This window comes from Heloderma suspectum, chromosome 12 (assembly GCF_057233095.1).
Source record: "Heloderma suspectum isolate Gila_16-S chromosome 12, 16-S_ref, whole genome shotgun sequence".
Lineage (NCBI taxonomy): Eukaryota > Metazoa > Chordata > Lepidosauria > Squamata > Helodermatidae > Heloderma > Heloderma suspectum.
The window spans coordinates 33,618,095-33,642,935 of NC_139469.1; the positions used below are offsets into that span (position 1 = coordinate 33,618,095).

Here is a 24,841-nt window from a genome sequence, read left to right on the forward strand (position 1 = left end):
AGGAGCTCGCCATTTTTATTTTTATTTCAAAACTTGCACAAGAGTTCTAGGTGTGGACCTTGAAAATGCATGCTAATTCCCAATAACATTACTTGGGACAAGCTTGGATGAAAACAACCTGACCAAAAGCAGTCCAAAGGTCTAAAAGCAGCAGGGGCCAGGGGCTGGCTTGTTCACTTACTGGGAAGAGCTCATTTTAACTAGGCGAAGACATAAGGATTTGGCCAAAGCCAGCGTCAGATGTAGATGGGCTGCTCCTCTATACGCTTCCGTCCCCTGTAAACGCCTGAGATTAAAATAGACCTCTGAGGGACTCTTGGCCAAATATGTGTCCACTTCCCTTTGTCAGGTGTTGCTATAAATGCAAAGTACTGGAAGCCTTGAGAGGCTGATTGGTGAGGACGGTCCCATTTCAAGAACAGAACACCAAGAGCCAGGTTTGTCTCAGCATATTACTGCTGGCAAATGCCCAGCACAGGAACAATTTTGGGCCGGGCTGGAACTCTGAGGTGTCCTCTTAAGAGAAGCCCTTTACAGCTCCTCCTGGGTTTCCACCTTCCCTTTCAGCAGGTGCTTCTTCTGTAGGCCCTGAAACAGAAGCAGACAGAAATGGCCAAAATCTTCAGGTGGCGTTCATACAAGAAATGGCAATTCACATCCGGTGCTTACACAGGTTATATGGAAAGGCGTGCCTTAGTCTTTTGCCATTTTGTCTCCACAAGGAGCGTGAGGTACCTGAGCATTGAAGGGCAGCTGGTTATCCTGACTGCTGCAGAACTGGCCTTAGGTTCCAACAAACGTGACTACAGAAAGTTGGTTGTTAGGCAGCCTATGGAATCGGCAAGACAGAATGCATGGCGCTCGCTTGTCAATCAGATCTAGGGGCTTGTAATGATGCAAACAGGTTTGAGAAGAAAAGGCGACCTGGTCTACTGCCTGCTGATATAAAGGCACTGAAGCCTTCGTTCTCAAGTTGCCTTTCTGTGGTTTTCCCAGCCCCACTTCATAGAGGAAAGAGCCATTTGAGCAGCTTTCTCCCAACACGAAAAGTCACACAAGCTCTCAAATTTACATTGTACTATGGGAACAATTTACCTTCTATTACCTTCTCTCAGCTGAAAATCATTGAGGAGGAGAAGGTGAACATGAGAAGAGCCCAGCGTGCAGCATTGGACCAAAGCGGGCCCATCTAGTCCAACACTGCTCAGCCAGATGCCAGGAGGCCCGCACGCAGGGCACAAAGGCAACCGCCCTCCGCCCTTGTTCATCCCGAATGTCTTGCATTCAGAGACAACCTGCCTCCAAAGCTTCCCTTTCATTACCATGGTGATCAGCTGCTCCTCTTTTAATTGAGCTCATCATTTTTAGGCCCTTTGATCCAGAGGCCATCAAAACATTTTGTGATAGATAATTTCATACATTCTGTTTACTGCTGCCTAAAGAAGGGCTTTCATTTGTTTAGGGTGCAATCCTATGCATGTTTACATGCATAGGATTGCATCCTTAATTGTTTAAAGGTTTTATAAGCCAACTTTTAGGGTAAGACCTTCCAAATCTTCTCCAAACCAGTTTTGCTGGGTGACCCTGGATTCTGGTATTATCAGAAAGGAAGAATATGTCCTTTGTCTACTCTCTCCATACTAATACATTTGCAAACGTTTATCTTGCCCCACTTAGGAATCTTTTTTGCCTCTCAACTAAAAAGCCCCAAATGCCTTCAGCTTGTTCCCCCTTTTTGCATCTTTTGCAGCTTTACAGAGTCCTGCTTGAAATCTTGAGTGTGGGAGAGGCGGAACAAGAGAGCTGAATTTATGAATGCAAAACATTATAGCAGGGTGGGGAACATCAGGCCTGGAGGCCAATCCAGCTCTCCCAGGTTTCCCCAGAAGGCCACGCCCCTTTCCCCCAGGCAACCTATCCTTTGGTGGTTTCCTGGCTTTTGTGCCATTTTTTCCCCATTCTAAAAGGTCAAAATGCCTCTCCTAAGACTTAGTTCTGGAACTTTAAGCTAAAATAAGCAAGCATTTTGTGTATATTGGTCCCACCCTCTTTGCCTTGGCCTTTTGGACCTGCCCAGTGCCCACCACTGGAATCCAGTGCCCAAGAGCTTCTCCAAAATTCAATTTGGCCCTTGGGCTGAAAGGGATTTCCCACCAGTGCATTATAAGGATATATTAGGCAGAGAGCAACCCGGCTGACACGACTGCAAGGTGGTTCAAAAGCCATGGTGGCTTGTTAACCAACTTGCATCTGCCGGGGAATTAGCATAATTACCCTCGGCAGCGCAGCTTGTTGCGTTGTGCAAACCCAGCCAGGGTGGCTTGTTGCTGCGATTAACAAGCCACCCAGAACCCATGGACCTGGTTCGCATGTAACAAGAAGCCACCATGGGTGAATCTCCCTGTGGGGCTCCTTGCTGCGGAAGAGGCCGCCATTTGGAATATTCCGTGTGCGGCGGCGGCACACCGTAGCTTCTCCTTACATGTGAGCCCGGCAAGGGCGGGGTGTTGGGGTGATTAACAAGCCACCCAGAAACCATGGGCTGTTTTAGGCTTGCAGGTGGCTTGTCAACCACCCCAATGTGCCATCCTCACTGCGTTCACATATAACGAGAAGCTACGATGTGCCCCTGCCATGCCCCGGATATTCAAAATGGTGGCCGCTTCCGCAACAAAAAGCCCTGGTGGGAAATTCACCCATGGTGGCTTCACATTACATGCGAACTGGGCTGTGGGCTGTGGTAGGGTTCTGGGGTGGCTTGCTGGCCAGTTCTGCATGACATGACAAAGCATGCTGATGAGGGTAATTATGCTCACCCCGGCACACGACCGGCCCACGTGGCAGGGGAAATGAGCCACTGTGGCTTATTTCCCCAGCTGTGAATGTGCAAACTGGGCCAGCGTGTCAATCTAAGCATCTCTTCTAAAACACCACTTGTTTTCCCCCACAGAGGAGTGAGATTGCTCACTGAGTACTGGACTCTCAGGGCATTTTTACACCAGCCAAAAATCCTGCATTTAAAACACGGCTCTCTGCTCCCGTTTTAAATGCAGGATCACAACTGACTCCCTTTACACACGTTTCCTTCCCCCCCTCCCCTTCCCCCCCTCCTTCTCCCCGTCTCCGAGTCTTCCATTATCTGTCACTGATCTCGCTCCTCTTCTTGCCACTGCAACTCTTTTAACAGAGGAAACTCAAGCGGAACACAATGGGGTAATCTGAAAGCTCATTATCTGCAATCCATTTACAAACAGAACAAAAGGCATTTAGTGCAGGAGACGCCTTGGAGGGTCACGGCAGGGTCATGGCGTCATGTAAAGCGCCCGCAAACTTCCGTGAAGGGGTAATCTCAATCGCAGGATAAAAGCCCGGTGTGAAGGAGCCCTCACCTTCCCTGCTTATCAGCAGCAGTACGAAGTTGCCCTTCCCTGGGGGGCTTCCTTTGTCACAAGGGCCGCATCTACATGGCACTCATTTCACTGTTCGCTCCATAGGAGCTGCACAGTATTAGCGCTGTGAATTAACAACTGGGGCAGTAGATGGGAGGGCTAAATGCGGATGTCCCGAGCTGGAAACTCCTTATGAGTAGACATTCATGGCAAACCCCACATAGCCCACATACCCCACATGCACACACACATTTCTGCGGCAGGCAGGCAGGCAGCCGCCGCCTCTGGAGACTGAGCCGGCGCTGAGCGCATGAAGTGTTTCTGAGTACATGTTTATGAAGACCATCCGCCTGGGCCCGCCCTTCCTGAGCTTCGCAGCTGTGAATCCACCGGCATCCAGCGTTTCTCAGCTGCGTTCCTTTGTAGCTGCACGTCTCCACGCTCAAGCTCGGCTACTTAAAGTGAGAGGCAGCGACGTGGCACTGAAGGCAATGACTTACTTCCTGGTAGACATGTTTGCCCCTTGGCTCTTCCCCCGCCCCAGGCTACTTTCCCATCCACAAATCGGCGCGGCTTCCACCAGCCCGCTTCTTCATGCCCCTGTAACTGTGGAGCTGTGGAGGAGGAACGGGGAGGGGCAAAAGGGCCTCACGTAGTGACGCCATCACTAACGATGCTGCGATGTCAATCCGAGAAAGGGACAGACAGCTCACCCCCCCGCAGTGAACCCGAAGCAAGTGACAACATTGCAGCAAATGGACTCTGAGAAGATCCGGATTTCTCCATGGAAGCCATGATTGGGCTGCAAAGCGGCAACTGCATCATCTGTCGCGAAGATCTTCCCTTCGAAGCGGCACCGGGCAAATGGCTCATGTAGATGGGGCTAAGGAATGGGGAGGATAATGGACTCCCACAACTCCAGCAATTTGGCAAGAAAAGCCTAGTGGGGCAATCAAAGGGCCCAATTAGCTACTGCTCCAGGAAAACATACTGGCCTAAAGGCAAGGGAAAGATTGCATGGAAATGTAATTGCACTGATGACCCTAACTCCCATCAGAGCATCATGTCTGTGGCAGGAGAACACCCTTCTCCTAGCAGCCTGACAATTACTGTGCCAGCCCCAGAGAATAAGGACCACACCAGAAGATATGCAAGAGATACATGAGCAATCTGCCAATGTGTTTTTTAAAACTGACAGACTCCAAGGCTGCAGTCGAGAGTGCGGGAGGACAGAGGACTAATCAACCCTTTGCCATCCTGCTGCTTTTCTGCTCAAAAGCCCCACCCTACACACTACTTTCCCATTCTGGGGCGTGCTTGGGATGTACAGGTTTCTCACATCTTTTCCCTGTGGGGAGAAAAGCAGCTTAGGGAGGGCAATTCTGAGCGGGGGCAATTCTGAACAGGGGAAAGGACTAAGCAGCCGCTCCCCGCTCCACTCCTCCACCAAAACTTGCTGCCTACTGTAGCTGCTTTTCTGGGGGGTGGAAACGCCAGGGGTAGAATGTTTTCATATCTCCCTTGTATTGTCTAGGGCTAGATCTACACTACTGCTTTATAGTGGTATCGACGTCCACTGATAACTGTTGGGGCACATTACACCTTCAATCATCTTGTAATGTTAGTTCCTGTTTTTTATTCCACGTTATCCAAAATACTGCAACAAATGTCATTGTGAGTCCTATGAGGTATACATGCACAAGAGGCATATAGCGTTACCATGATGGGATAGCAATGGTATGACACAAGGTGTAGATCTGGCTGAGGTGGCTGAGAGTGCAAAAGAGAACAGGACAAGACCTCAGGGAGTATCTTCACTTGGTGTATAGCAGTGGTGGGGAACTTGGCTTTTTCCTGCCTAGGTGTGCATTACCTCTGTTGAAACCTGTTAGGGGATGCATCCCAGCAATGTCCAAGGTCAGGGCCAGAAGGGAGCAGACTTACAGGGCTCCTTCACATGGAGCTTTTATCCTGCGATTGAGATGGCTCCTTCACGGATGTTTGCGGGCTCTTTACATGATGCCGTGAACCTCCAAGGCATCTCCTGCACTAAATGCCCTCTGTTCCGTTTTTAAATAGATTGCAGATAATGAGCTATGAAATCGCCCCATTGTGTTCTGCTTGAGTTCCCTCCATGAAAAGAGGAAAAGCAGCAAGAAGGGGAGCGAGATCAATGAAAGATATGGGGGAGAAGGAGGGGGAAAGGGGAGGGGGGAAAGGAAGTGGGTGAAAAAGGGAGTCGTCGTGATCCTGCATGTAAAACGGAAGCAGAAATCCCCGTTTTAAATGCAGGATTTTAGGCTGGTCTAGAGATGCTCACAGATGTGACTCTTACCTTTGTTCAGTATGCAACCAAACACACACACACTTCCGCCATTCATCCCAGGTTTCCTCCATCAACTTTGTAGTTGGGGGACAGAACAAGTGGATGGAGCAAATAATAGCAATAAGCTGGAGTGGGGCCAGCGAGCGGGTGTGGCCTGGGGAAATGGGGCCTGGCCTGAGAAAGAGTCCTGGAGGTCCACATTGGCCCATGGGCTGGAGGTCCCTGCCCCCAGGTTCATGGCCCAAATATGTCCCATAGCTGAGGCCCTGTTTTCTTCTGAATTAAAACAGGAGATACACCTTCATTCTTAAACCCCCAAATGGCTCCCGTCCCTAGGAGTATGTGAAAGAGCGACTCAGTATCTCAAAAAGGATACTGAAGAGCAGGAGAAGATGCAGAACAAGGCAAGCAAAATGATCCAGGAGTGGAGCAACTCCCCTACAAGGGAAGGTTACAACGCTTGGGATTCCTTAGCTTAGGAAAAAGGCAAGCAAGCGGGGACAGGATAGAGGTGTATCAAATGATGCACAGCACAAAGAAAGTGCACACGGAGAAAAACCTCTCTCACAATTTGGGAACCTGAGGTCATCCAATGAAGCTGAACAGTGGGAGATTCAGGGCAGACAAAAAGAAGGACTTCTTCATACAATTGCACAATGCAAGAGACGGCTTTGGCGGCTAGCTTAGATGGTTTTAAAAGGGGATTAGACAAAATATGGAGGAGGAGGAGGAGGAGGAGGAGGAGGAGAGGTCTATCAATGCTGGCTGAGGACTGTGGGAGTTGTAGTCCAACACATCTGGAGGGCAACACACTGGGGAAGGATAGATGGAGCTTCCAGATTCAGAGGTGTTCAGTCTACCTCTGAAAACCAGTTGCTGGGGAACAATTTTAGCCTCACCTACCTCACAGGGTTGTTGTGAGGATGAGAGAGAGTGTCTGGCCCAAAGTTCTGGCTGAGGGGGATTTGAGCCTAGGCCTCCCTAGTACCAATTGCTCAGCACTGCACCACACTGGCTCCGATGCGTTTGTTTGGGCAAGCAAGGAGGTACGTGCCCAACCCAAGACACTTCAGATAAGTGCGACAACAAGAGGGCTAGCGGCATGCAGCATGCAGATGTGCCATGAAGCTGCCCAGGTTGGTTGGCTAGTTTACTGGTTCCATCCCTGAAGCGTGCGAAGGTCTTGTTGAGAGCAAAAACTGGTGTTAATACTGTTGAGGCACGCCTATAAAAGAACAGTTGAACCTAATGGGCAAGAAAATGAATCCTACACACAATTTGGAAAAACTGGAGAAAGAGAAAAAAACATCACCTGATATCTCACCATTTGTACTTGTTATTCAGGATCCAAGATATTTAAATAATAAATTAGATAATTTTAGATTATGGGAGAATAAGACATTGGGCTGCTTCTGCATGATAATTTCAGAAGTGGAATCATGTCACAAAGTCAGCTTGTTGGTGGCAAAAGTGGAGGAAAGCAGCATTTCCCCTTTTAACAATATGTGCAGATCCAGCACTTTCTTACTTAGAAATTACAAAGGAGTTCTCTGTTAAGAAACCTGAGAGGGATGGAGAAAACCACTGAGAATAAATACAACAGCAAAAGGTTGCTGGCAAAAAAAGATTTCAGCTGGTTATGGATGGGACCCACGCAGTGCAATCCTATGCTTGTTTACTCAGAGTAAGTCTTGCTGTGTTCAATAGGAGTCGGCGCCATCCTAACCCCAGATCCGCTGCCTGGAGGGGGTTAGGATGGCAGTGAAGGTACCAGTGGAACAGGACATTCCAGGAAAAGGGCAGGGGTGAGTCAGAGGCGGCCCTGCACTCATGGGATCCGAAGCCCTTTTGTTCACCTGAGAAACCCCAGGACTGAGTCCCTCAACTACGCTAGCCTGCAGCTGGTCTAGTTAATCTCCTCACCCCCTGTAGAAATCAGTGGAGGGTTTTACAAAATAAACCACCAAGAGAAAAAGAAACTGGCTGCCTCCCCGCCCCCTGATCCTTTGGTCTTTGGAAGTGCGGGGTCGCCCACCACTTCACTCCTCTCCCGTGAGGATTGCTCTGGAAGTCCCTAGCAAGTGTGTTTAGAATTGCAGCTTCAACGCAGATACTCATAAGAGTAAACAGGGAGAGGACTTGGGTGCGGTCATTACGGGAGCAGACTGAACATCTGTGCATCAGTCTCCTGGAACCTGAGAGAGAGATAATATGCACATTTGCACAGATGACACCTGTGGCGGCAAAGGCCAGCATCTAGAAAAACATCCAAATTAACTGCTGACAGACAACGGATGCTACTGTCAAGCACATGTGGCGTCAATGAATTCTTTAAAAAAGTGTTACGTATCATTTTATGTTATAAGGACAAATATGCGAAGATGTGGACATTTTGTTTGGCCATTTCCTTCACAACCTCCCAAAATATTGCTTGACACACGCACCCCTCCCCCAAAGTCGTATTCGGTTATATTCCCTTCCCAAAGGGTTTTTGCCTGTATCATACTTGGCAGCTAACAGGACACCACTCACCATGAACGCTCGTTTCTCTTGGGCGGTCTGGAAACGGCCGTGGCCAAACTTGGACGTGGTGTCAATGAATTTCAGCTCAATGGGCTCCAGGGCCCTCCGGCTTGTGTGCACCAGAAGGGACTGGAGTGGGGAAAAGGGGGTGCTTAAATTAAGAGACAAGGACAAGGGGAAGCGGCAACACATCACTTAAGAAGAGCCCTGCTGCATCAGGTCGGGGGTCCATCTAGTCCTGCATTCTGTTCACACAGGGGCCAAGCAGCTGCCCACCGGGAACCCACACGCAGGGGGTTTCACAATGAATTATCTGTGGAGCACTGAGGGCTTATCTAAAATGGGCTTAATTACTGTTCCCTCTCCTCAGGGAGCCCTCGTGATTGTAGTTCTCAGGGAGAGGCGGCTAAGGAACTAGAACAGAAAATTATCAACATCCCCACAAAGTTACAGTTCCCAGAATTCCTTGGGAGAAGCCATGTCCATTAAAGTGGCATAAAAACAATGGATGTTTGTAATGTAGGCAGGCCTTTAATGTGCAAAGCCTGAGCTCCATCCAGACCACCGGCCAACCCCATGCTGACTGAAAGACAACCATGCCAGGATGATGATAATTTATCGTTGCTGTTATTGAAACAGGTATCCTGCCTTTCCTCTAAAGAGTTCAAGGCAGCGTACAAGAAGCATTTATATGAAATGCTATTTATATAGTACTTTACATACCTTATCTTGTTATGGTAATACGACAGCCCTGTAAGGTGGGCCACTATTATTATCCCTATATTGCTCAGGCCTAGAGAGAGTGGGTTGCTAAGGCCACCTCATGAGTTCATGCCAGACACAAGATTCAAGGGTTCAGTCTCTTAGCCACTGTGGTACTCCAGCCCTCAAAACCCAGGAGAGCGTGGGTGCTCAGCTGCTAGCTCAACCTGCCTGCTCCCTCAAGACCAGAACACCCATTGCCAAGTGGCCTCACAGGCTTAGGGCTTCTCCACATGGGGCTTTTTTCCTGCAGTCAAGATTGGCTACTCAGGGAAGTTTACAGGTCCTTTATATCAGGGGTCTCCAACCCCCGGGCCGCGGACCGGTAACGGTCCGTGGCCTGTTAGGGACCAGGCTGCAGTAGGGGTGTGGGAACCCCCCCTTACCTTGGGTCTGTGGAGGGTGGGAGGCGATCCATCCCTCCCCCCTGCCCTGGAATCCTTGCCGGCCCTGGCCGGCTCCGCTCCACGGCAAGTCTGTGGAGCTGCCAGCCGGCTCCGGCCCTGTTCTTTGCAGTAATAGCCTATTACTGCAAAGAATGGGGATGTAAATGGCATCCGCTATGTGGACGCCATTTGCGTCCCAGCGGCTGGAAGTCCTCCCCCGGCCGGAGCCGGCTGGCAGCTCCGCAGCAAGTCCAGGGCCGATGAGGATTCCGAGGGGGGGGAACAGATCGCCCCCCCCCGCAGACCCAAGGTAAGGGGGGTTCCCACACCCCTACTGCGGCCCAGTCCCCTCCCCCCCCAGTCCGTGGAAAAACTGTCTTCCACGGACCGGTCCCTGGTCCCAAAAAGGTTGGGGACTGCTGCTTTATATGACATCATCAAGCTCCAGGACCTCTTCTGTGCTTTCTGACCTTTATCCATTTTTTAAAGATTGCAGATAATTAGCTATTTAAATATCGTGAGTTGATTTCCCCCCCTTGAAAATAGGAAGTGGTGCTATAACACAGCACCATCTAGTGGCTGTATAATGGAACATATAGCGTCTGCAGATAAAGGAACTGCCTGGGAGGGAAAAAGCGGAAGTGAGGGAAAAGGGGTGATCTTAATCCCGCAAAGAATATGGAAGCAGAAGCCCCAGCAAAGTTGCAGGATATAAAGCCTGGCGTGGAGAAGCCCTAGACTGGGCAAGTGGTGTGGGCCACCCTCCAACACTGTCACCCTCCCTTGGGCCCATCAAGCCAGGAGGCCACGTCCCCTCACAGCCCCGTGCCTCTGATGAGGGCCTCACCTTCCTGAGGGTGAGCACCCGCTTCTTGGTGCCCACCACGCAACCTTTCACCATCACGAAATCATTGCTGACTTCTCCGTACTGAGGGAATCCACCCTGTGGGCAGAAAGGCAAGAGAATGCAGGCCAGAGCTCCTGCTCTTTTGACCAGATAAGGAGGCCTTCCCCAACCAGACGCCCTCCAGATGTGTTGGACTGCAACTCCCATCCTCCCCAGCCAGGAGGGCCAACAGCTGCGATGAGGCCTGAGTGGACACAGGCCACCACAGCCGCTCAGGTTCTTAGCCTCAGGCCCAGTGATTCCCAGGTCATGGACTGCTGAGCCCCAATCTCACAGCCACCATCCCAGGGGCAACAGAAGTCAGTGGGAGCGATTCTGTAGACGGCACGCGACAGATTCAACAGCAGGTTGCAACGGCCTACAAAGCCAGGCCCGGATCCTGCGCCGCCCCTCCCACCCAGCCCTTTTGTTCTCTTACCAGGGGTGTGATGGTTTTCTCAGTCGTGTCGTAATTGGTGGACGCGTTGTTCTTCGACACTTTGCCGTCTTCTACGTGGACCCCACGGCCAATGCGGTAAATCTAAGGGAAACAGGCGAGGCATAGGTGGTGGGCGTGACCCAGGCACACCGAAGACCAGGGAAATCGTGATGTTAACTTGGGGGTCAGGGTCAGTCTCAGCAAAGGATGCCTACAACCCCCTCCTGCTGCCAGGGACCTGCTTTCTGGGAAGTGCTGCCGGCATTTCTGTTTGTACACAACAGCATCGCAGATTCACTCCAAGCTGTTCAAAGAAACTGCCTAGAGAAGGCTGGGGAACCTTTTTCAGCCTGAGGGCTGAATTCTGTTTTGGAAAAGCTCTGGGGGGCCACATTCCAGCGATGCGGGGGGAGGCAAAAGGGGAGGTCAAAATACCAAAGATAACCAGCATATTGTAGTTTAAAGCTCTTACTGGATTTGGGCCCCAGGAGGTCCAGCTTTCGCCCATGGGCTGAGGTTGCCCAGCTCTGGCCTAGGGGCGTCTTGCAACAATGAGGACCAGTCACCTGTTGGGGATTCTTGGCACTGGCTTGGTTGAGGTGGTTGATGCCCGAGCCCCTCTTCCTGGTGAGCAAGTGGGGATGGGCGAGAAGGCTACCCCCAAAGAACAAGGGCCGTGGCCTCGTCACGCCCTCCCTCTGCAGCTCTCAGAGACACCCTGGCTCTGCCGGACGGACCTGGCCAGGGGGCCCCTCCCCGCCAACACCTGGAGCTGGGGGGCAGTTTTGCTGTTTAGGCTCAAGCCCCTTTTGACGGCGCTCCAAAGAGCAGGAAGGATGCTGCGGAGGGGGGCAGGGAGGGCACCCTACTTTCTTGTTGAGTTCTGTGCGGTGGTGGTAGCCCTTCTGGCCGGCCCGGGCGATGGAGTAGCCCACCCGGGCAGGATGCCAGGCCCCGATGCAGGCGACCTTGCGCAGCCCTTTGTGGGTTTTCCGCGGGAGCTTCTTGGCGTGAAACCGGCTCGTCACTCCTGCGCAAAGAAGGTCCCACGGTTACAGAGGTGGACCAGGAGCGCTCCTGCCACGGACAGAAGAAGCGGCCCAGATCCGCCTTCCCCCACCTGGGATCCCTGGCTGCATTGGACTCCAGGGGCCATGCTGGCTGGGAACGATGGGAGTCGCAGTCCCACCCGTCTGGAGGGCGCCAGGTGGGGGAAGACGCTCTCAGCACCAGCGAGGCCTGGAGACGTGCTTTCCAAAAGGTCCTGGGCAGCCTTTTTTTGCCTTTGGCAGCGTGCCTCATTCGACTCCTTGCTCTCACCCTGTCCCCGCCCTGGTCAATGCTGTGCCAGTAGCGGCCCCAAGCCCATAGGGCCACGGTTCGTGCCGCAGGCCCGCCCGGCCTCTTCCTACCTTTCATCCCGCGCCCCTTGGTGACGCCAATGACATCGATCATCTCATTCTGGCTGAAGACGGTGTGCACAGCAAGCTGCTTCTCCAGCTTCTCGCGGGCCCAGTCCACCTTGTCTGCCACGGTGCCCCCATTCAGCTGAATCTCCATGATGTGGGCCTTCTTCTGGCGCATCGGCAGGAGCTTCATCTGCAGCCAAGGAGGTCAGCGTTTCACTACCCCTCAGGGGTCACACAACGGCGAGTGCCCAGTGCTGAAATGCTAGCATGGGGCGGGGGCGTGTGTGCTGGAGTCTGGCCTGCCTGCATGAGCCCCATCACCTGGCCACAGAACTAGGGAACTTCGCTGCCACACTCTGTATGTGCTCAGAGGAAATAGCGATCCCAGCCGGCCTTCGGGGAATCTCCACCAGCAGAGGGCTATTCTGTCTGTATGCGGAAGTACTAGTTACTGCAGCCAGCCTTCTGGTGATGAAAAGCAGCCATGGAAAACCCTAAGTAGCCTTCTGGAGAACAAAGCCAGCATTCTGTATGTGCTCAGAGGCTCTAGCTTCCCCAGCCAGCCTTCTGGGAATCAAAACCAGCAGTAATGAGATATAGACACCCTCTAGTCTGTGCTCAGAGGAACTAGTTAAGCCAGACAGCCTTCTAGAAATTAAAAACCAGCCCAGGGCTACTCTGCCTGTGCTCAGAGGTACTCATGACGCCTGGAGGTCAAAAGCAAGATGAGGGAGGTCCTCAGGCCTGTTCCAACGACAGTCTTTGCAGAATGGAAGGCAAGGGCCCCCAGGAGCGCACCTAAAGCGGAGACAACACCTGCAAATGGAAAGCTAGAAAAGGACAGCTCTCCACTGGAATACATGGGGGCTGGCTGAGTCCCCCCCCCTGCCCCCGTGCATTGCCATTCTGGCTCCCTCTGCCTCTCTTTTTGGAGGTTCCCTTCCAAAATGTGGCCCAGTTGCTGTGATGCCTCAGAATAGCCTTCCCCAACCTGGTGCCCTCCAGATGTCTTGGACGGCAACTCCCATCATTCCCCGCCAATGTGGCCCCTATCCTGGCTGGGGATGATGGGAGTTGTGGTCCAACATATCTGGAGGGGCCCAGGTTGCAGAAGGCTGCACTAAAAGATTATAGCTTTCATCTGCCACCTAAAAGATAATCAAGCAGCTGCCAGGTGAATATGTTTCGGAGGGTATTCCATAACTATATGACAAACCTGACTTGGTTTTGGACCCGTTTGATTCTCATGGCTTCCCCCAAAGGATTCTGGGAACTGTTGTTTGGCAAGAGGGCTAAGAATCCTGTTACAATTCTTTTGCTCCCAGGATTCCTTGGGGAGACAGAATGATTGTTAAACAAACCAGGCAGCCTCTATTTCAACTCCCAAATGTTCCTGGTTTTGGAAGCACTGTATCCAAACCCTGTGAGAGTTTGGCCAGCCAAGGGCCAGCATTTTTTTCCCGTCCACTCGCAAAGACTTAGGAGAAGTGTTTACCTGGGTGTGCACAATGACGCGGATGATCTTGCAGTACTTCTTCATGGCTGCAAAATCTTTCTCCAGCTGCTTCTTCCCAGCCTCATCCTGCCATTTTTTGCAGTACTTGGTAAATGCCTTCTTCTTGCTCTTGTGCCTGAAAAGAAGAGGCCATTTCCATCGTGAGCAGCAGGCCAATGCATCCAAGGGTCCCTCAAAGCATTGTGCATTTCCAACATCCCCGCTGCCCGCCAAGCTTTAACTGACATCAGCTGCCCTGTGGGAAAGAAGAAGCAGTGAGAGAGGCAGGAGCAGGCAAAGGGAACATCAGGGTCTGCTCTGTTTGGACTCCCCCCCCCCCCCCGCTCCCAAGGAGATGAGAGGGGAAGCAAGGCAATTCCGCCAGCCCTGCTGACAGCCTTCTTGATTTTTTTCTCTTCCCTCCCTGTGCCTTTTTCCTTGTGTGTCTTGTCTTTTAAGTTTGTAAGCCTGTGGGCAGGGACTGTCTTTTTTGCTGATTGATTATAAGCTGCTCCAGGATCCTTTTTTGGCTGAGGGGTGGGATGAAAATAATAAACAAACAAACAAACAAACAAACAATTAGCAAACAAGTGCACATAAATCATCTTGAAATAAACACACTCACAGCCTTGAAACTCAAGCCAGTGTCTTGCGACCAGGATACCGGAAGGACAACCGGCTCCCACATGAACCTGCTCAGCCCCTGGGATCAGCCTCCACGCCCTGCTCACTGTCGTCCCGCCATTGGAAGTGGTGACTGCAGACAGGCCCTTCCCCGTTGTGGCAGCCGACCTCTGGAATTCTCTTCCCAGCGGGGTTTGCCTGGTGCTGTCTTTACTTTCTTTCTGGCACTAGGTGAAAACCTTTTTATCTGGCCAGTCCTTTTTATTTATTTCGTTTATTACTTATTTCATTTCTATCCTGAGTCCAAGGAGGCTTGGTAAAGGGTTTATTTTTGTCTCTTGGCAGGTCTTGAACCCTTGTCTTGAGGAGGGCTGTGTGTCCTCTTGCCAAAGGAGCTAAGACAATGCAGTCTAATGTGCCCTTTCTTTCTTTCTTTCTTTCTTTCTTTCTTTCTTTCTTTCTTTCTTTCTTTCTTTCTTTCCCTCCCCCCTTTTGTGTGTTGTGCTCAAAAATGGTGGTTGTGAGAAGCGCAAGGGGACTCAGCCCCCTGCCTGGGGAAGGCTGCTGGACAGGTTTGTTGGTTTGTCTCTCAGGTCCTTTCAGTAAGTTCCTTTCAGCAAACCCTCCTGCCCAGCTAGCCAAATCTTACCTGCCGGTCCAGGGAGAGCCAAGCAAATCAAACTTTTATTGATCCAGAAGTACAACTTCAACAGTTCCACAAAGTACCACAGTCCTGGAACTCCTGTTTGAATGCCCTGGAGCCTGCATCTATCCCCACATATCCCTTTGGTTTTGACTTAAAAGGGCAGTAACACATTAACCATCCATGAAAGCAGAGCTTAAGGCGGGCTGTACATTCACAGAAGATTAAAACAGATTCTAATTACTTTAAACAGATTCTAATTACTTATCACACAGGCCGGCATCCGCGGTAGGAGCTGCCAGGGTGCTGGGACCATGGCAACTGCCCAGCAATGCCAGGTGCTGACGCCAACCCTGCTGGCATAGCCCCTGACTGGTGGGCCTTGGCAGTGTTTATTTTCTGACTGGCGTGATTTCCCTTCCCTCCCGGCGAGCACATGTAGGATATGGCCGGCACAGCAGCAGCATCTCTCCCCACGCCACCCCAGCACAATTGCAGTATAGCACCGCTTCCCAACCAGGTGCCCTCCAGACTACAACTCCCAGCATTCCCGACTATTGGCCATGCTAGCTGGGACTGATGTCAGTAGAAGTCCAAAACATCTGGAGAGCATCAGGCTGGAATAGATTTGCTCGGCCAGCACTGAAAAGCAGCAAGGAGCATATCACTCTTTTTAAAAAATCTGTTCATTATTTTCCACCCTTGTTTGTATGTAACAGCCCAGGGGGCTCAAATATGGAGGCAATGTTGGCCAGAGGGCGCATCACCACCACCAAATCCCTTTGGGCCACATCAGTATCAAGTATTTTGCTTTGGGGAGGAGTGTGTGTGCTGTGTGCCCATAATTCACAGGGCCTGATTGTTCATCCAGCTCTCCAAGACATGGCAGGCAGGCCATGTAGCCTCTATAACCACCAGCTAGAGAACCTTTCTCCAGACGGACACTGTGGTGGCAGATTGGACATTCGTAAAGTGGCAGCCATCCTCTGCTTCACCCTCAATCTCTCACCAGTTCTTGTAGAAGCGTCTTCTACATTCGTCACTGATGTGTTCTGCAAAGATGGTCTTGAAATTTCTCAGCCCCCTGGGCGTCTCGATGTAGCCCACCACTCCGACAAGCACCAAAGCCGGCGTCTCTATGATGGTGACAGCTTCTACCTCCTCCCTCTTAGAAACCTCTGAAAATGAAAGGGAGGCAAAAGAAACAAACTTAGCACCAAATGCATTACACAAAAGGACATAGTGCTCCCTAGGATTATTCACTGGTGAGACTAATTGTGTTCCTGACAGAGCTTTTATGTCAGATTTTGAAAACCCTGAACTCCTGCTTTTTTAAAAGAACGGTGTACAGATTAAACAGCATACAGTAGAGCAGAGGCCCCCAACCTTTTCAGACCCTTGGGCACATTTGCTGTGGGCACCACCACAAAATGGCTCCTATGGAGGATGTGGCTAGTTACATAATGGCTGCCATGGGGGCCTGACTATCAAAAAAGGTGGTGAGGAGAGAAACAGCGAGGCTACAGGCTGAGAGGGAGGGGGAAATTGCAAGGCAAAGGGGTAGAGGGGAGAGAAAGAGCGAGGCTAAAGACTAGGAGGGGAGAGAAACAGTGAGATAAAAGGGTGTGGGGAGAGAAAGAGCAAGGTTAGGGGCTATGAAGGGAGAGAAAGAGCAAGGCTAGGGACAGGGAAGGGAGAGAAATAATGAAGAAAGGGGGAGAATAGGGAGACAGAGAGAGGGCAAAGGGGAAAGCTCTGTGTGGACAGAAAAAGATTGAGTGGGACCAGGAAGCAACTCTTTCCATCTCTTCCTGCTCTCTGATCAGCGGCAGGTAGGGAAGAGAACCTGGCACCCTAACTTTTTTCAATTTTTTAATTAAAATTAGATCTCCAAAGGGGGAAGGGAGTGGAGAGCTTCGCATGCAGTGTTGGAGGTCCCCACGGACGCCGTGGTGCCCATGGGTGCCACCTTGGGAACCCCTGCAGCAGAGAGCCAGAAACTGTTAAATTAAAGCAGTAACAAACACAAATAGACAAATACATTTCAACACAGCATTTTTGTGCGTGGAAACTGCTTAATTTGCCATTATCAAAAGGGCCTCCGGGGGCAGACTGTGTGGTGGGATGGTTCATACAAACATAAGAAGGTGCCTGATGCCGAGTCAGAACATTGGTCCATCTAGCCCAGGTGTGTAAAAGTTCAGGCCCAGGAGCCAAACCCGTCCCTCTGAGGTTCCCCAGAAGGCCTCGCCCCTTCCCTGGCCCCGCCCCCTTTCCCCCAACCACCGACCATTCAGTGGTTTCCCGGCTTTTGTGCAGTTTGTTCTCCATTCTAAAAAGTCAAAATACCTCTCCTAAGGTTTGGTTGCTGGCAGCGAGAGCTTTAAACTAAGATATGTTGGTATATCGGGAGTTTTGGCCCTGTCCATTATGCCTTCAGCCACGCCCACCGCTGGAATGCTGCCCCTGAGAGCTTCTCGGGAATGGGATGTGGCCATCAGGCTGAAAGAGGCTCTGCACCCCTGATCTAGCCCTCCTCTGCTTACTCTGTTTGCAAGCAGCTTTCTAGAATCTCAGGCAGTCTTCTTTCACATCACCTTTGAGATACCTGAATCCTTTTAAATGGAGATGCCAGGGATTGAACCTGAGATCTTTGGCATGATGAAAAGCAGGTGCCCTTCCAATTTCTGCAAATTGACCATGGTGGAAATGCCCATCTCAAGTCCCTTAGTTTCCCGTCTCCATCAACAGGCTCAGCTCCCCTTGGGGAAATGCACATCAATACATCCAAAACATACTTAGCCCTGGCCTGTGAATTTCCCGCAGGATGTGAGTCATGCCAGCTTTATAGCCCAAAAAAGCCGTCAGGTGGACAGGTTTGCTAGGGTCATCTTTGGGCCATGTCTTCACCTTCCCTCGGTGACGGCGGCTCCTCTTGTGAGGAAGGAAGCCCAGGTGGCCATGCCTCGGGGCCGAAAACTTGCGATGGGACTGGAAAGGGCATAAAAAGGAGAGATCAGTGATTTCTTTGCTCCTCCAAAGACTCTTGTTTACCAAGAACCTCCTATGCTCCTTATGGGAAGGGCCATATCTCGGTGGTAGAACTCATGCAGAAGGTCTCAGGGCTGGGAAGGACATGTCTTTGCATTGGAGTTTGGCAACCAATTGCCAGTCAAAGAAGTCTGCTTTGGCCCAGCTGGATCAATGGGGTGACTCGGTACAAGGCAGCTACATATGTTTAAGATACATATCAAGCTGCTGTATATTGAGTCAAACCACAGGTCCAGCTGGGGTGGAACTGTGCTTGTGTAAGGACGGATCCATATAGCTTGATGATAGAGCATATGCTTTTGATGCAAAAGATCCCACACTTTGAATACTGTGTACAGTTCTGGTCATACAGCACCTACAAAAGGATATTATAGGGTCTGAAAAGGTTCAGAAAAGGACAACTGAAATGATCAAGGGGCTGGAGCAACTCCCCTTGAAGGAGCCCAGAGAGCGAGAGAGCGAGAGAGAGAGAGAGGGAGGCTTTCTTCACACGGAGCTTTTATCCTGCAATTGAGATTGCTCCCTCACGGAACTTTGTGGGCTCTTTACATGATGCCATGACCATCCAAGGCATCTCCTGCACAAATGCCCTCTGTTCTGTTTTTAAATAGATCGCAGATAATGAGCTATCAAATTACCCCACTGTGTTCCGCTTGAGTTCCCTCCATGAAAAGAGGAAAAGCGGCAAGAAGAGGAGTGAGATCAATGAAAGATAATGGAAGACTCAGATACGGGGAGAAGGAGGGGGAAAGGGGAGGGGGGAAAGGAAGCAGGTTAAAAAGGGAGTTGTTGTGATCCTGCATTTAAAACAGGAGCAGAAAGCCCTGTTTTAAATGCAGGGTTTTAGGCTGGTGTAGAAATGCCAAGAGAGAGAGAGACTGCCGGGCAGAGTCATCAATAGAACATGATGGCCGGGTATAAGGAAGATGTGGCGAGTGATGGCCACCAACATGGATAGTTCTAATGGGGGAATACAGATATTCATGGAGGGTAAGGCCATCATGGCCCACTCATCATGATGATGGTGATCCTACCTCCAGTATCAAAAGGCAGCATGCCTCTCAAGGTGCTTCCAGACAAGGCTTTTCTCATGCCATTACCCTGCCTCATTCACGGAATTTTATTGGGGAGGGGTGTGTGTGTCTTAGCGTCAGCGTCTTCTACTTGTCTGCCTCTTCTTCCATCTTTTTCCATACTGAAGAAAAGGTGGAGTAGTTGCACCAGGCCTCCTAACTAGTTGCGCTAAGACCTGTCTGTCTGGAAGCACCCTCGATACCAGTTGCTGGGGATGGAACATGAGTGGGAGGGTTCTATTGTGCCCATGTCCTGCTTGCGGGTTTCCCACAGGCATCTGGCTGGCCACCATGGGAACAGAATACTGAACTAGACAGGCCTTTGGTCTGATCCAGTGCAGCTCTTCTTATGTCCTTGTGACCTATGCCAGGAAAATGATTGGGGCGGTACATCTGTTCCAAGTCTCCTGGAGCTGTCTGCAGCTTTTGATACCATCAACCATGGTATCCCTCCTAGATCACCTGGCTGGGATGGGGTGGTGGTGGTGGGGAGGGGTATTATTATTCAGTGGTTCCACTTCAGTCTGGAGAGTACATTCCAGAAGGTGGTGCTGAGGGGCTGTAATTTGGAACCATTCCTCTTGTGCTATACAGCTCTGTAGGGTCTATTATGTTCCTAATGCTGTTTAACATCTGAAGACCACCAGGTTGGGGAAGGACGATCTAGATGAAACAGCTGGGAGAGGTCTGGAATGTTGGCACTGGGTACGAACAATATGTGAATGACATATTCTGACTTTCTTTTCACCGAATTCCGGTGTAGCCCTGGGTGTATTGAACAGGTTTTTGGAGTCAGTAATGGACTAGATGAGGGAGAACATGATGAGACTTAATCAAGACAAGATGGAGGTACTATGGGTTGAGAAACTAACTATTCTGGATGGACATTTACAATTGGTCTTAGATGGGGTTGTACCCCCCTTAAAAGACCAAGTACATAGTCTGGGAGTCCTCCTGAACTCTGCACTAACTGGGGAATCTCAGATGGGTGTGGTGTCCAGGAGTGCAGGTCATCTGCAGCCCTATCTAGAAAGGATAGACCTTGCTTCGGTTATCCATGTACTAGCGATGTCCATGCTAGACAACTGCAATGCTCTGTACATGGGGCTGCCTTTAAAGACAGTTCAGAAACTTCAGCTGGTTGAGAATGCGGCTACCCAAGTGTTGGTGAGGGTGCGGCAGTCAGATCATATATCGCCTATACTGTGCCAGCTGCACTGGTTACCAATGCGTTTCCGAGCCCAATTTAAAGTGGTGCTTTGACCTTTAAAGCCTTAAATGGTTTGAGGCCAACTTACTTGACGGACCGCCTTCACCCATATCAGCCTGCCTGTACTTCAGAACAGCAACAGAGGTCCTTCTCCTTGCCCACCTTTGGGCCTGGGTACATGCTGTAGTAACACCCGGGCTAGATTACTGGAAGGTGTTATATATGTGCTAAGTGTTCAGAAGTGACAACGGGGGCAGAATGTGGCGGTCAGATAGCTAAATGGTACTGACCATCATTTATATATTATGCCAGTGCTACAAGATCTTAACTTTGTTTCCAAGCTCAATTCAAACTAATGGCATTGGCCTTTAAAGCCCTAAACAGTCAGGGACCCAAGTATTTGAACCACCATTTTCTCCTACATGAGCCTGCCCATCCATTAATACCTTCACTGGAGCCCGTTCTCCTCCCTCTTCAGAGGCCAGGTGGGTGGCTTCTGGAAAGACAGCCTTCTCTGTGGTGGCACCCAAACTGCGGAACTCTCTTCCTAGACATGGTAGCCTGGTGCCATCTCTTTGATCTTTTAGACACCAGGTGAAGTCTGTCCTGTACTCTTGTGCTTTTAATGGTATTTAAGATACTTTTAGTTATTTTTACCTATTTTTATCCTTGTGATGGTTTTATTGCAGGGTTTTTCATTTTTTTAAACTGGTATCAAACAGACAAACAAGGCAGCTTCATATGCCACTTAACTAGAAGGGTGTCATTTGGATTTTCTGCCTCAGGCCTCTAAATCTAGGGCCAGTTAAACTCAATGGTGTTATTCCAGTGGTCACTGTATTTTATTACTGTGTTTTTTCCAGAAAGAGGCAGGCGTACCATATCTCTACTCTTGATAACCCTCTTTCAAAGAGTAAATAACACAAATGTATATATCCCCCAATTTGAGCCTGTTGTGACATTATTGGTTTCTTTACTCTTTTAATGTGCACATTAAAGGCAGAGATACTAAATGCAGTCCTTGCTTTGGAAGGAATATTGCGGAGCTTCATATATACATACGTTTCCACTATCTTTATTTATGTTATGTCATGTTGCATTAAATTTTTATTTTACCATGCTTGGTCTGGATTATCTGCTATTTCTCCCTAATATATCACTGTCCCATTTTTTATCTTTGGGAAGATTTCGGAGAAGCCTTTCAAAAACTTCATTAGTGTGCTTTTTCCAGTCAAAATTTAACTTCTAAAGACCGGGTGTGAGAGGCTGAAACCTGAAAGATGGTGAGTCACCATCCTTCAGGTTTCAACCTCCCATGCCCCATCTTTAGAAGTTAAACTTGAGTGGAAAAGGCAGAGAGATGGATCTTTCTCCAGTGCGTACATATGTAAATCCACACACAAGAATGCTAAGGGACCACGTACAGCTGAGCAGGTTCACTTGGACTCAGTTGATAAGATACTACTGAACAATTACATTTTTCCTAGCATACCTTTACACCAAACATGACATGACACTAAACTGCTGTTGTAGCTTGCTTTTTAAAAAATATGATTACTAGCAGGTGCAGCCCCCCTCCCAAAGTTTTGTATGTGGCGATTGTTTTTAATCTTTCATTACTGTTCTGATAGCAATCACACACACACAACATACACACACACACTACCATTATTAGCCCCGGGAGGGAAGTTCCTATTGGCTAATAGCAGCTGTTGTGGGGAAAGAAAGGATTAACCATGCATCATGATCCTGACAAAAATTGCCCCCTGCACCTGCCATTAATTAACAAAACAGACACAGCAAATGACACGTTTAGCATCACATCTACTTTGGCCCAAATTTCAGGACAAGGGACTGCAGGGTAAACGAACAGCAAATGGAAGCAGAGCGGTGGTCCTTGGAGAGGGGCCTTAAAAGTACACCAGACAGCCTCTGTGAAATGTTGGAGAGTATGCAGTTTGTCTGCTAAATTGCCAACACCGAAGCACAGGAAGTTGGTGTCCAGATGGATCCCCCATCAGAAAACACCCTAGTGGCTCTTGTTTCTGTACCATCAGCCCAGCACCCACCAAAAAAGATAGACATGGCCTACGGCAAGTCAGTACCATGATCAGACGTCTTCAGCCCCAGCTGACAGCAGAGAAAGAGGCTACCAGCAAGTGCCTTGGTTGCCTAATACCAAAGATGTTTCTCAGCCCCCAAGACATAAATTTAGCAGCTGGCTTCATTCTGATGCTATATTCATTTCATACTCGGGCAAGCTGACAGGGGTCTGACACCACCAGCAGTTGGATGGAGACGAAAGGTCATTTCTGAAGCGGGGGTCTCAGTTTACCACCAGCCCCCACCTCCTGAAAAACGTGAGCATGATCATATGCAATCGCCATCTATGTATGGACAAAGGAAAGGGAAAAAGTTCTGCCCTTTGTTGCCAGCTGGGGGTTGTTGGCTAGAACCAAAAAAAAAGTATCACAGACAAAGGTGTAACTATTATTTTGAAGTAACATGTCAGAGTAAGGTGTATGGCATGGATGGGCTACCTTCCACCATGGGCTTAACCTGACCCACAGAGGTTGCCCATTCAGCCCATGGAAGCTTGGCTTCATTTGTGGGCCCTCTCCCCAAGCCCCACTCCTTAGCCTGGAGGCTACTGAGGGATTTGTGTGTGTGTGTGTGTGTGTGTGTGTGAGAAATCCCCTTGTTATCGCCAATCACAGATTGGAGATAACAAGGAGATCCCTCTGGGGGAGTGGCAGCTGCACACTTGTTCTGTGCTTGTCATTTTATTAATGACTTGGAGGAGGTGGTGCAGGGAATGCTGATCAAATTTGCAGATGACACAAAATTGGGCGGGATAGCTAATACTTTGGAAGACAGAAACAAAATTCAAAGTGATCTGGATAGACTGGAGCGCTGGGCAGAAAACAACAGAATGACATTTAATAGGGATCAATGCCAAGTTCTGCACCTAGGAAAAAGAAACCAAAGGCACAGTTACAAGATGGGGGATACGTGGCTCAACAAGTGAGAAGGATCTTGGAATTGTTGTCGATCACAAGCTGAATATGAGCCAACAATGTGATGTGGCTGCAAAACAGGCAAATGCTGTTTTGGGCTGCATTAAGAGAAGCATAGCTTCCAAATCCTGGGAAGTACTAGTTCCCCTCTACTCTGCACTGGTTAGGCCTCATCTGGAGTACTGTGTCCAGTTCTGGGCACCACACTTTAAGAAGGATGCAGACAAACTGGAGAGGGTTCAGAGGAGGGCAACAAAGATGATCAGGGGACTGGAAACAAGGCCCTATGAAGAGAGGCTGAAATAACTGGGCATGTTTAGCCTTAAGAAGAGAAGACTGAGGGGAGATAGGATAGTGCTCTTCAAGTACTTGAAAGGTTGTCACAGAGAGGAAGGCCAGGATCTCTTCTTGATCATCCCAGAGTGCAGGACACAGAATCATGGGCTCAAGTGACAGGAAGCCAGATTCTGGCTGAACATCAGGAAAAACTTGCTGACTGTTAGAGCAATACGACAATGGACCCAATTACCTGGGGAGGCGGTGGGCTCTCCCACGCTGGAGGCGTTCAAGACGAGGCTGGACAGCCGCCTGTCAGGGATGCTCTGACTTGGATTCCTGCATTGAGCAGGGGGTTGGACTCGATGGCCGTGTCGGCCCCTTCCAACCCTCCTATTCCGATTCTATGCAGGAGCTCCTGCTAGCGCTGGACAAGTGTGCTTCACTCCTGCTTCTCATTCCTTGTGCCGCTAGCTCAGCTTTGCCTGCCCTGTGTCCTCTCCCCAGTGGGAGAAGCTGCAGGGCAGGTGAAGTTGGTTCCCAGCCGACACGCCAAGTGGGTGTGAGGTATGTCAGGCTGAAAGAATGACTAGCCCAGAGTCACTCAGGAGCCTTGGATTTCCCCAGTCCTAGTTCAACGTTCTAACCGCTATACCACACTGCCAAATGTGTGAGAATTTAATCAGTTAACTGATTAATCCGATTGTGATCCGCCCCGAGAGCTTCGGCTACAAGGCAGTATGGAAATGAAGTACGTAAATCATAAAAAGAAAACAACAAAACCTCATCCAATTCACTTGTTTTTTGAATTGGGCGACAGGCCTCTTTTGTACGTATTGCTTTTGTATGTATCATCCGGCCGTGGGCTGCGGCGAGTCTCTTTTTTGATCTTAAAAAAGCGCGAGGAAATTAAGGGCGCAACTAAGGCGAAGCGAAGCACTTTCGAGCCCCAGGGGGCTTTGCGCCCTGAGCTTTTGCCTCCTGAAAGTGGATCATGCCCACAAGGGTCGGAAAAGTGACCGATGCCCATCTAAAGGGAGTGTGAAATATGACAAGGACACGAGTGTGTCCGAACGGCACGCAGGCCGCTCCTAGGGCTGCCGCTCCAACAGGGCCGCGGGCGCTTCCCCTGGCCTGGGGGACGGGAAGCGGGCGCTTCCCTTCTTCCCTCAGGCTGGGCCAAGGGCGGGTAACAAACTGGCCTCACAGGCCGCAGCATCAAATACTACGTCCCCCAGAATTCCCCGGTGCATTAAACAACACTAATAAACACCGCGTGGGGATTACTACTGCGCACGCGTCTTCCGCCCCCTAGAGGCCTTTGTGGGGAAA

At 50.1% G+C, this 24,841-nt stretch overlaps 1 protein-coding gene across 2 annotated transcripts; it reads right to left on the reverse strand.

The window, feature by feature from the left end:
• Nucleotides 1-24,738, reverse strand: RPL3L (ribosomal protein L3 like). 2 transcript variants are annotated; one of them, XM_084819007.1, is made up of 10 exons: nucleotides 23,763-24,738; nucleotides 17,681-17,873; nucleotides 15,892-16,060; nucleotides 13,616-13,751; nucleotides 12,124-12,310; nucleotides 11,581-11,741; nucleotides 10,712-10,813; nucleotides 10,234-10,329; nucleotides 8,248-8,367; nucleotides 1-588 (listed from the first exon to the last, which is right to left on the reverse strand). In XM_084819007.1, the coding sequence occupies exons 2-10, from the start codon at nucleotides 17,718-17,720 to the stop codon at nucleotides 532-534; spliced, it is 1,068 nt and encodes a 355-aa protein (XP_084675133.1). In that variant the 5' UTR covers nucleotides 17,721-17,873; nucleotides 23,763-24,738; the 3' UTR covers nucleotides 1-531. The 2 variants fall into 2 exon arrangements, with proteins under 2 accessions (XP_084675133.1, XP_084675134.1); XM_084819008.1 differs by lacking the exon at nucleotides 23,763-24,738 and having other exon boundaries at nucleotides 17,681-17,879.
• Nucleotides 24,739-24,841: the final 103 nt, after the last annotated feature.

What these genes read in the sequence shown, in the direction of transcription:
- RPL3L (XM_084819007.1), bottom strand. Translation starts at nt 17,720, where the DNA reads ATGACTCACATCCTGCGGGAAATTCACAGGCCAGGGCTAA. An exon ending in GCACAGAACTCAACAAGAAA is followed by an intron (nt 10,814 to 11,580) that starts GTAGGGTGCCCT and finishes TGTTTCCCTTAG; the next exon opens with ATTTACCGCATTGGCCGTGG. An exon ending in GGGTGCTCACCCTCAGGAAG is followed by an intron (nt 8,368 to 10,233) that starts GTGAGGCCCTCA and finishes TCCCCACTCCAG; the next exon opens with TCCCTTCTGGTGCACACAAG.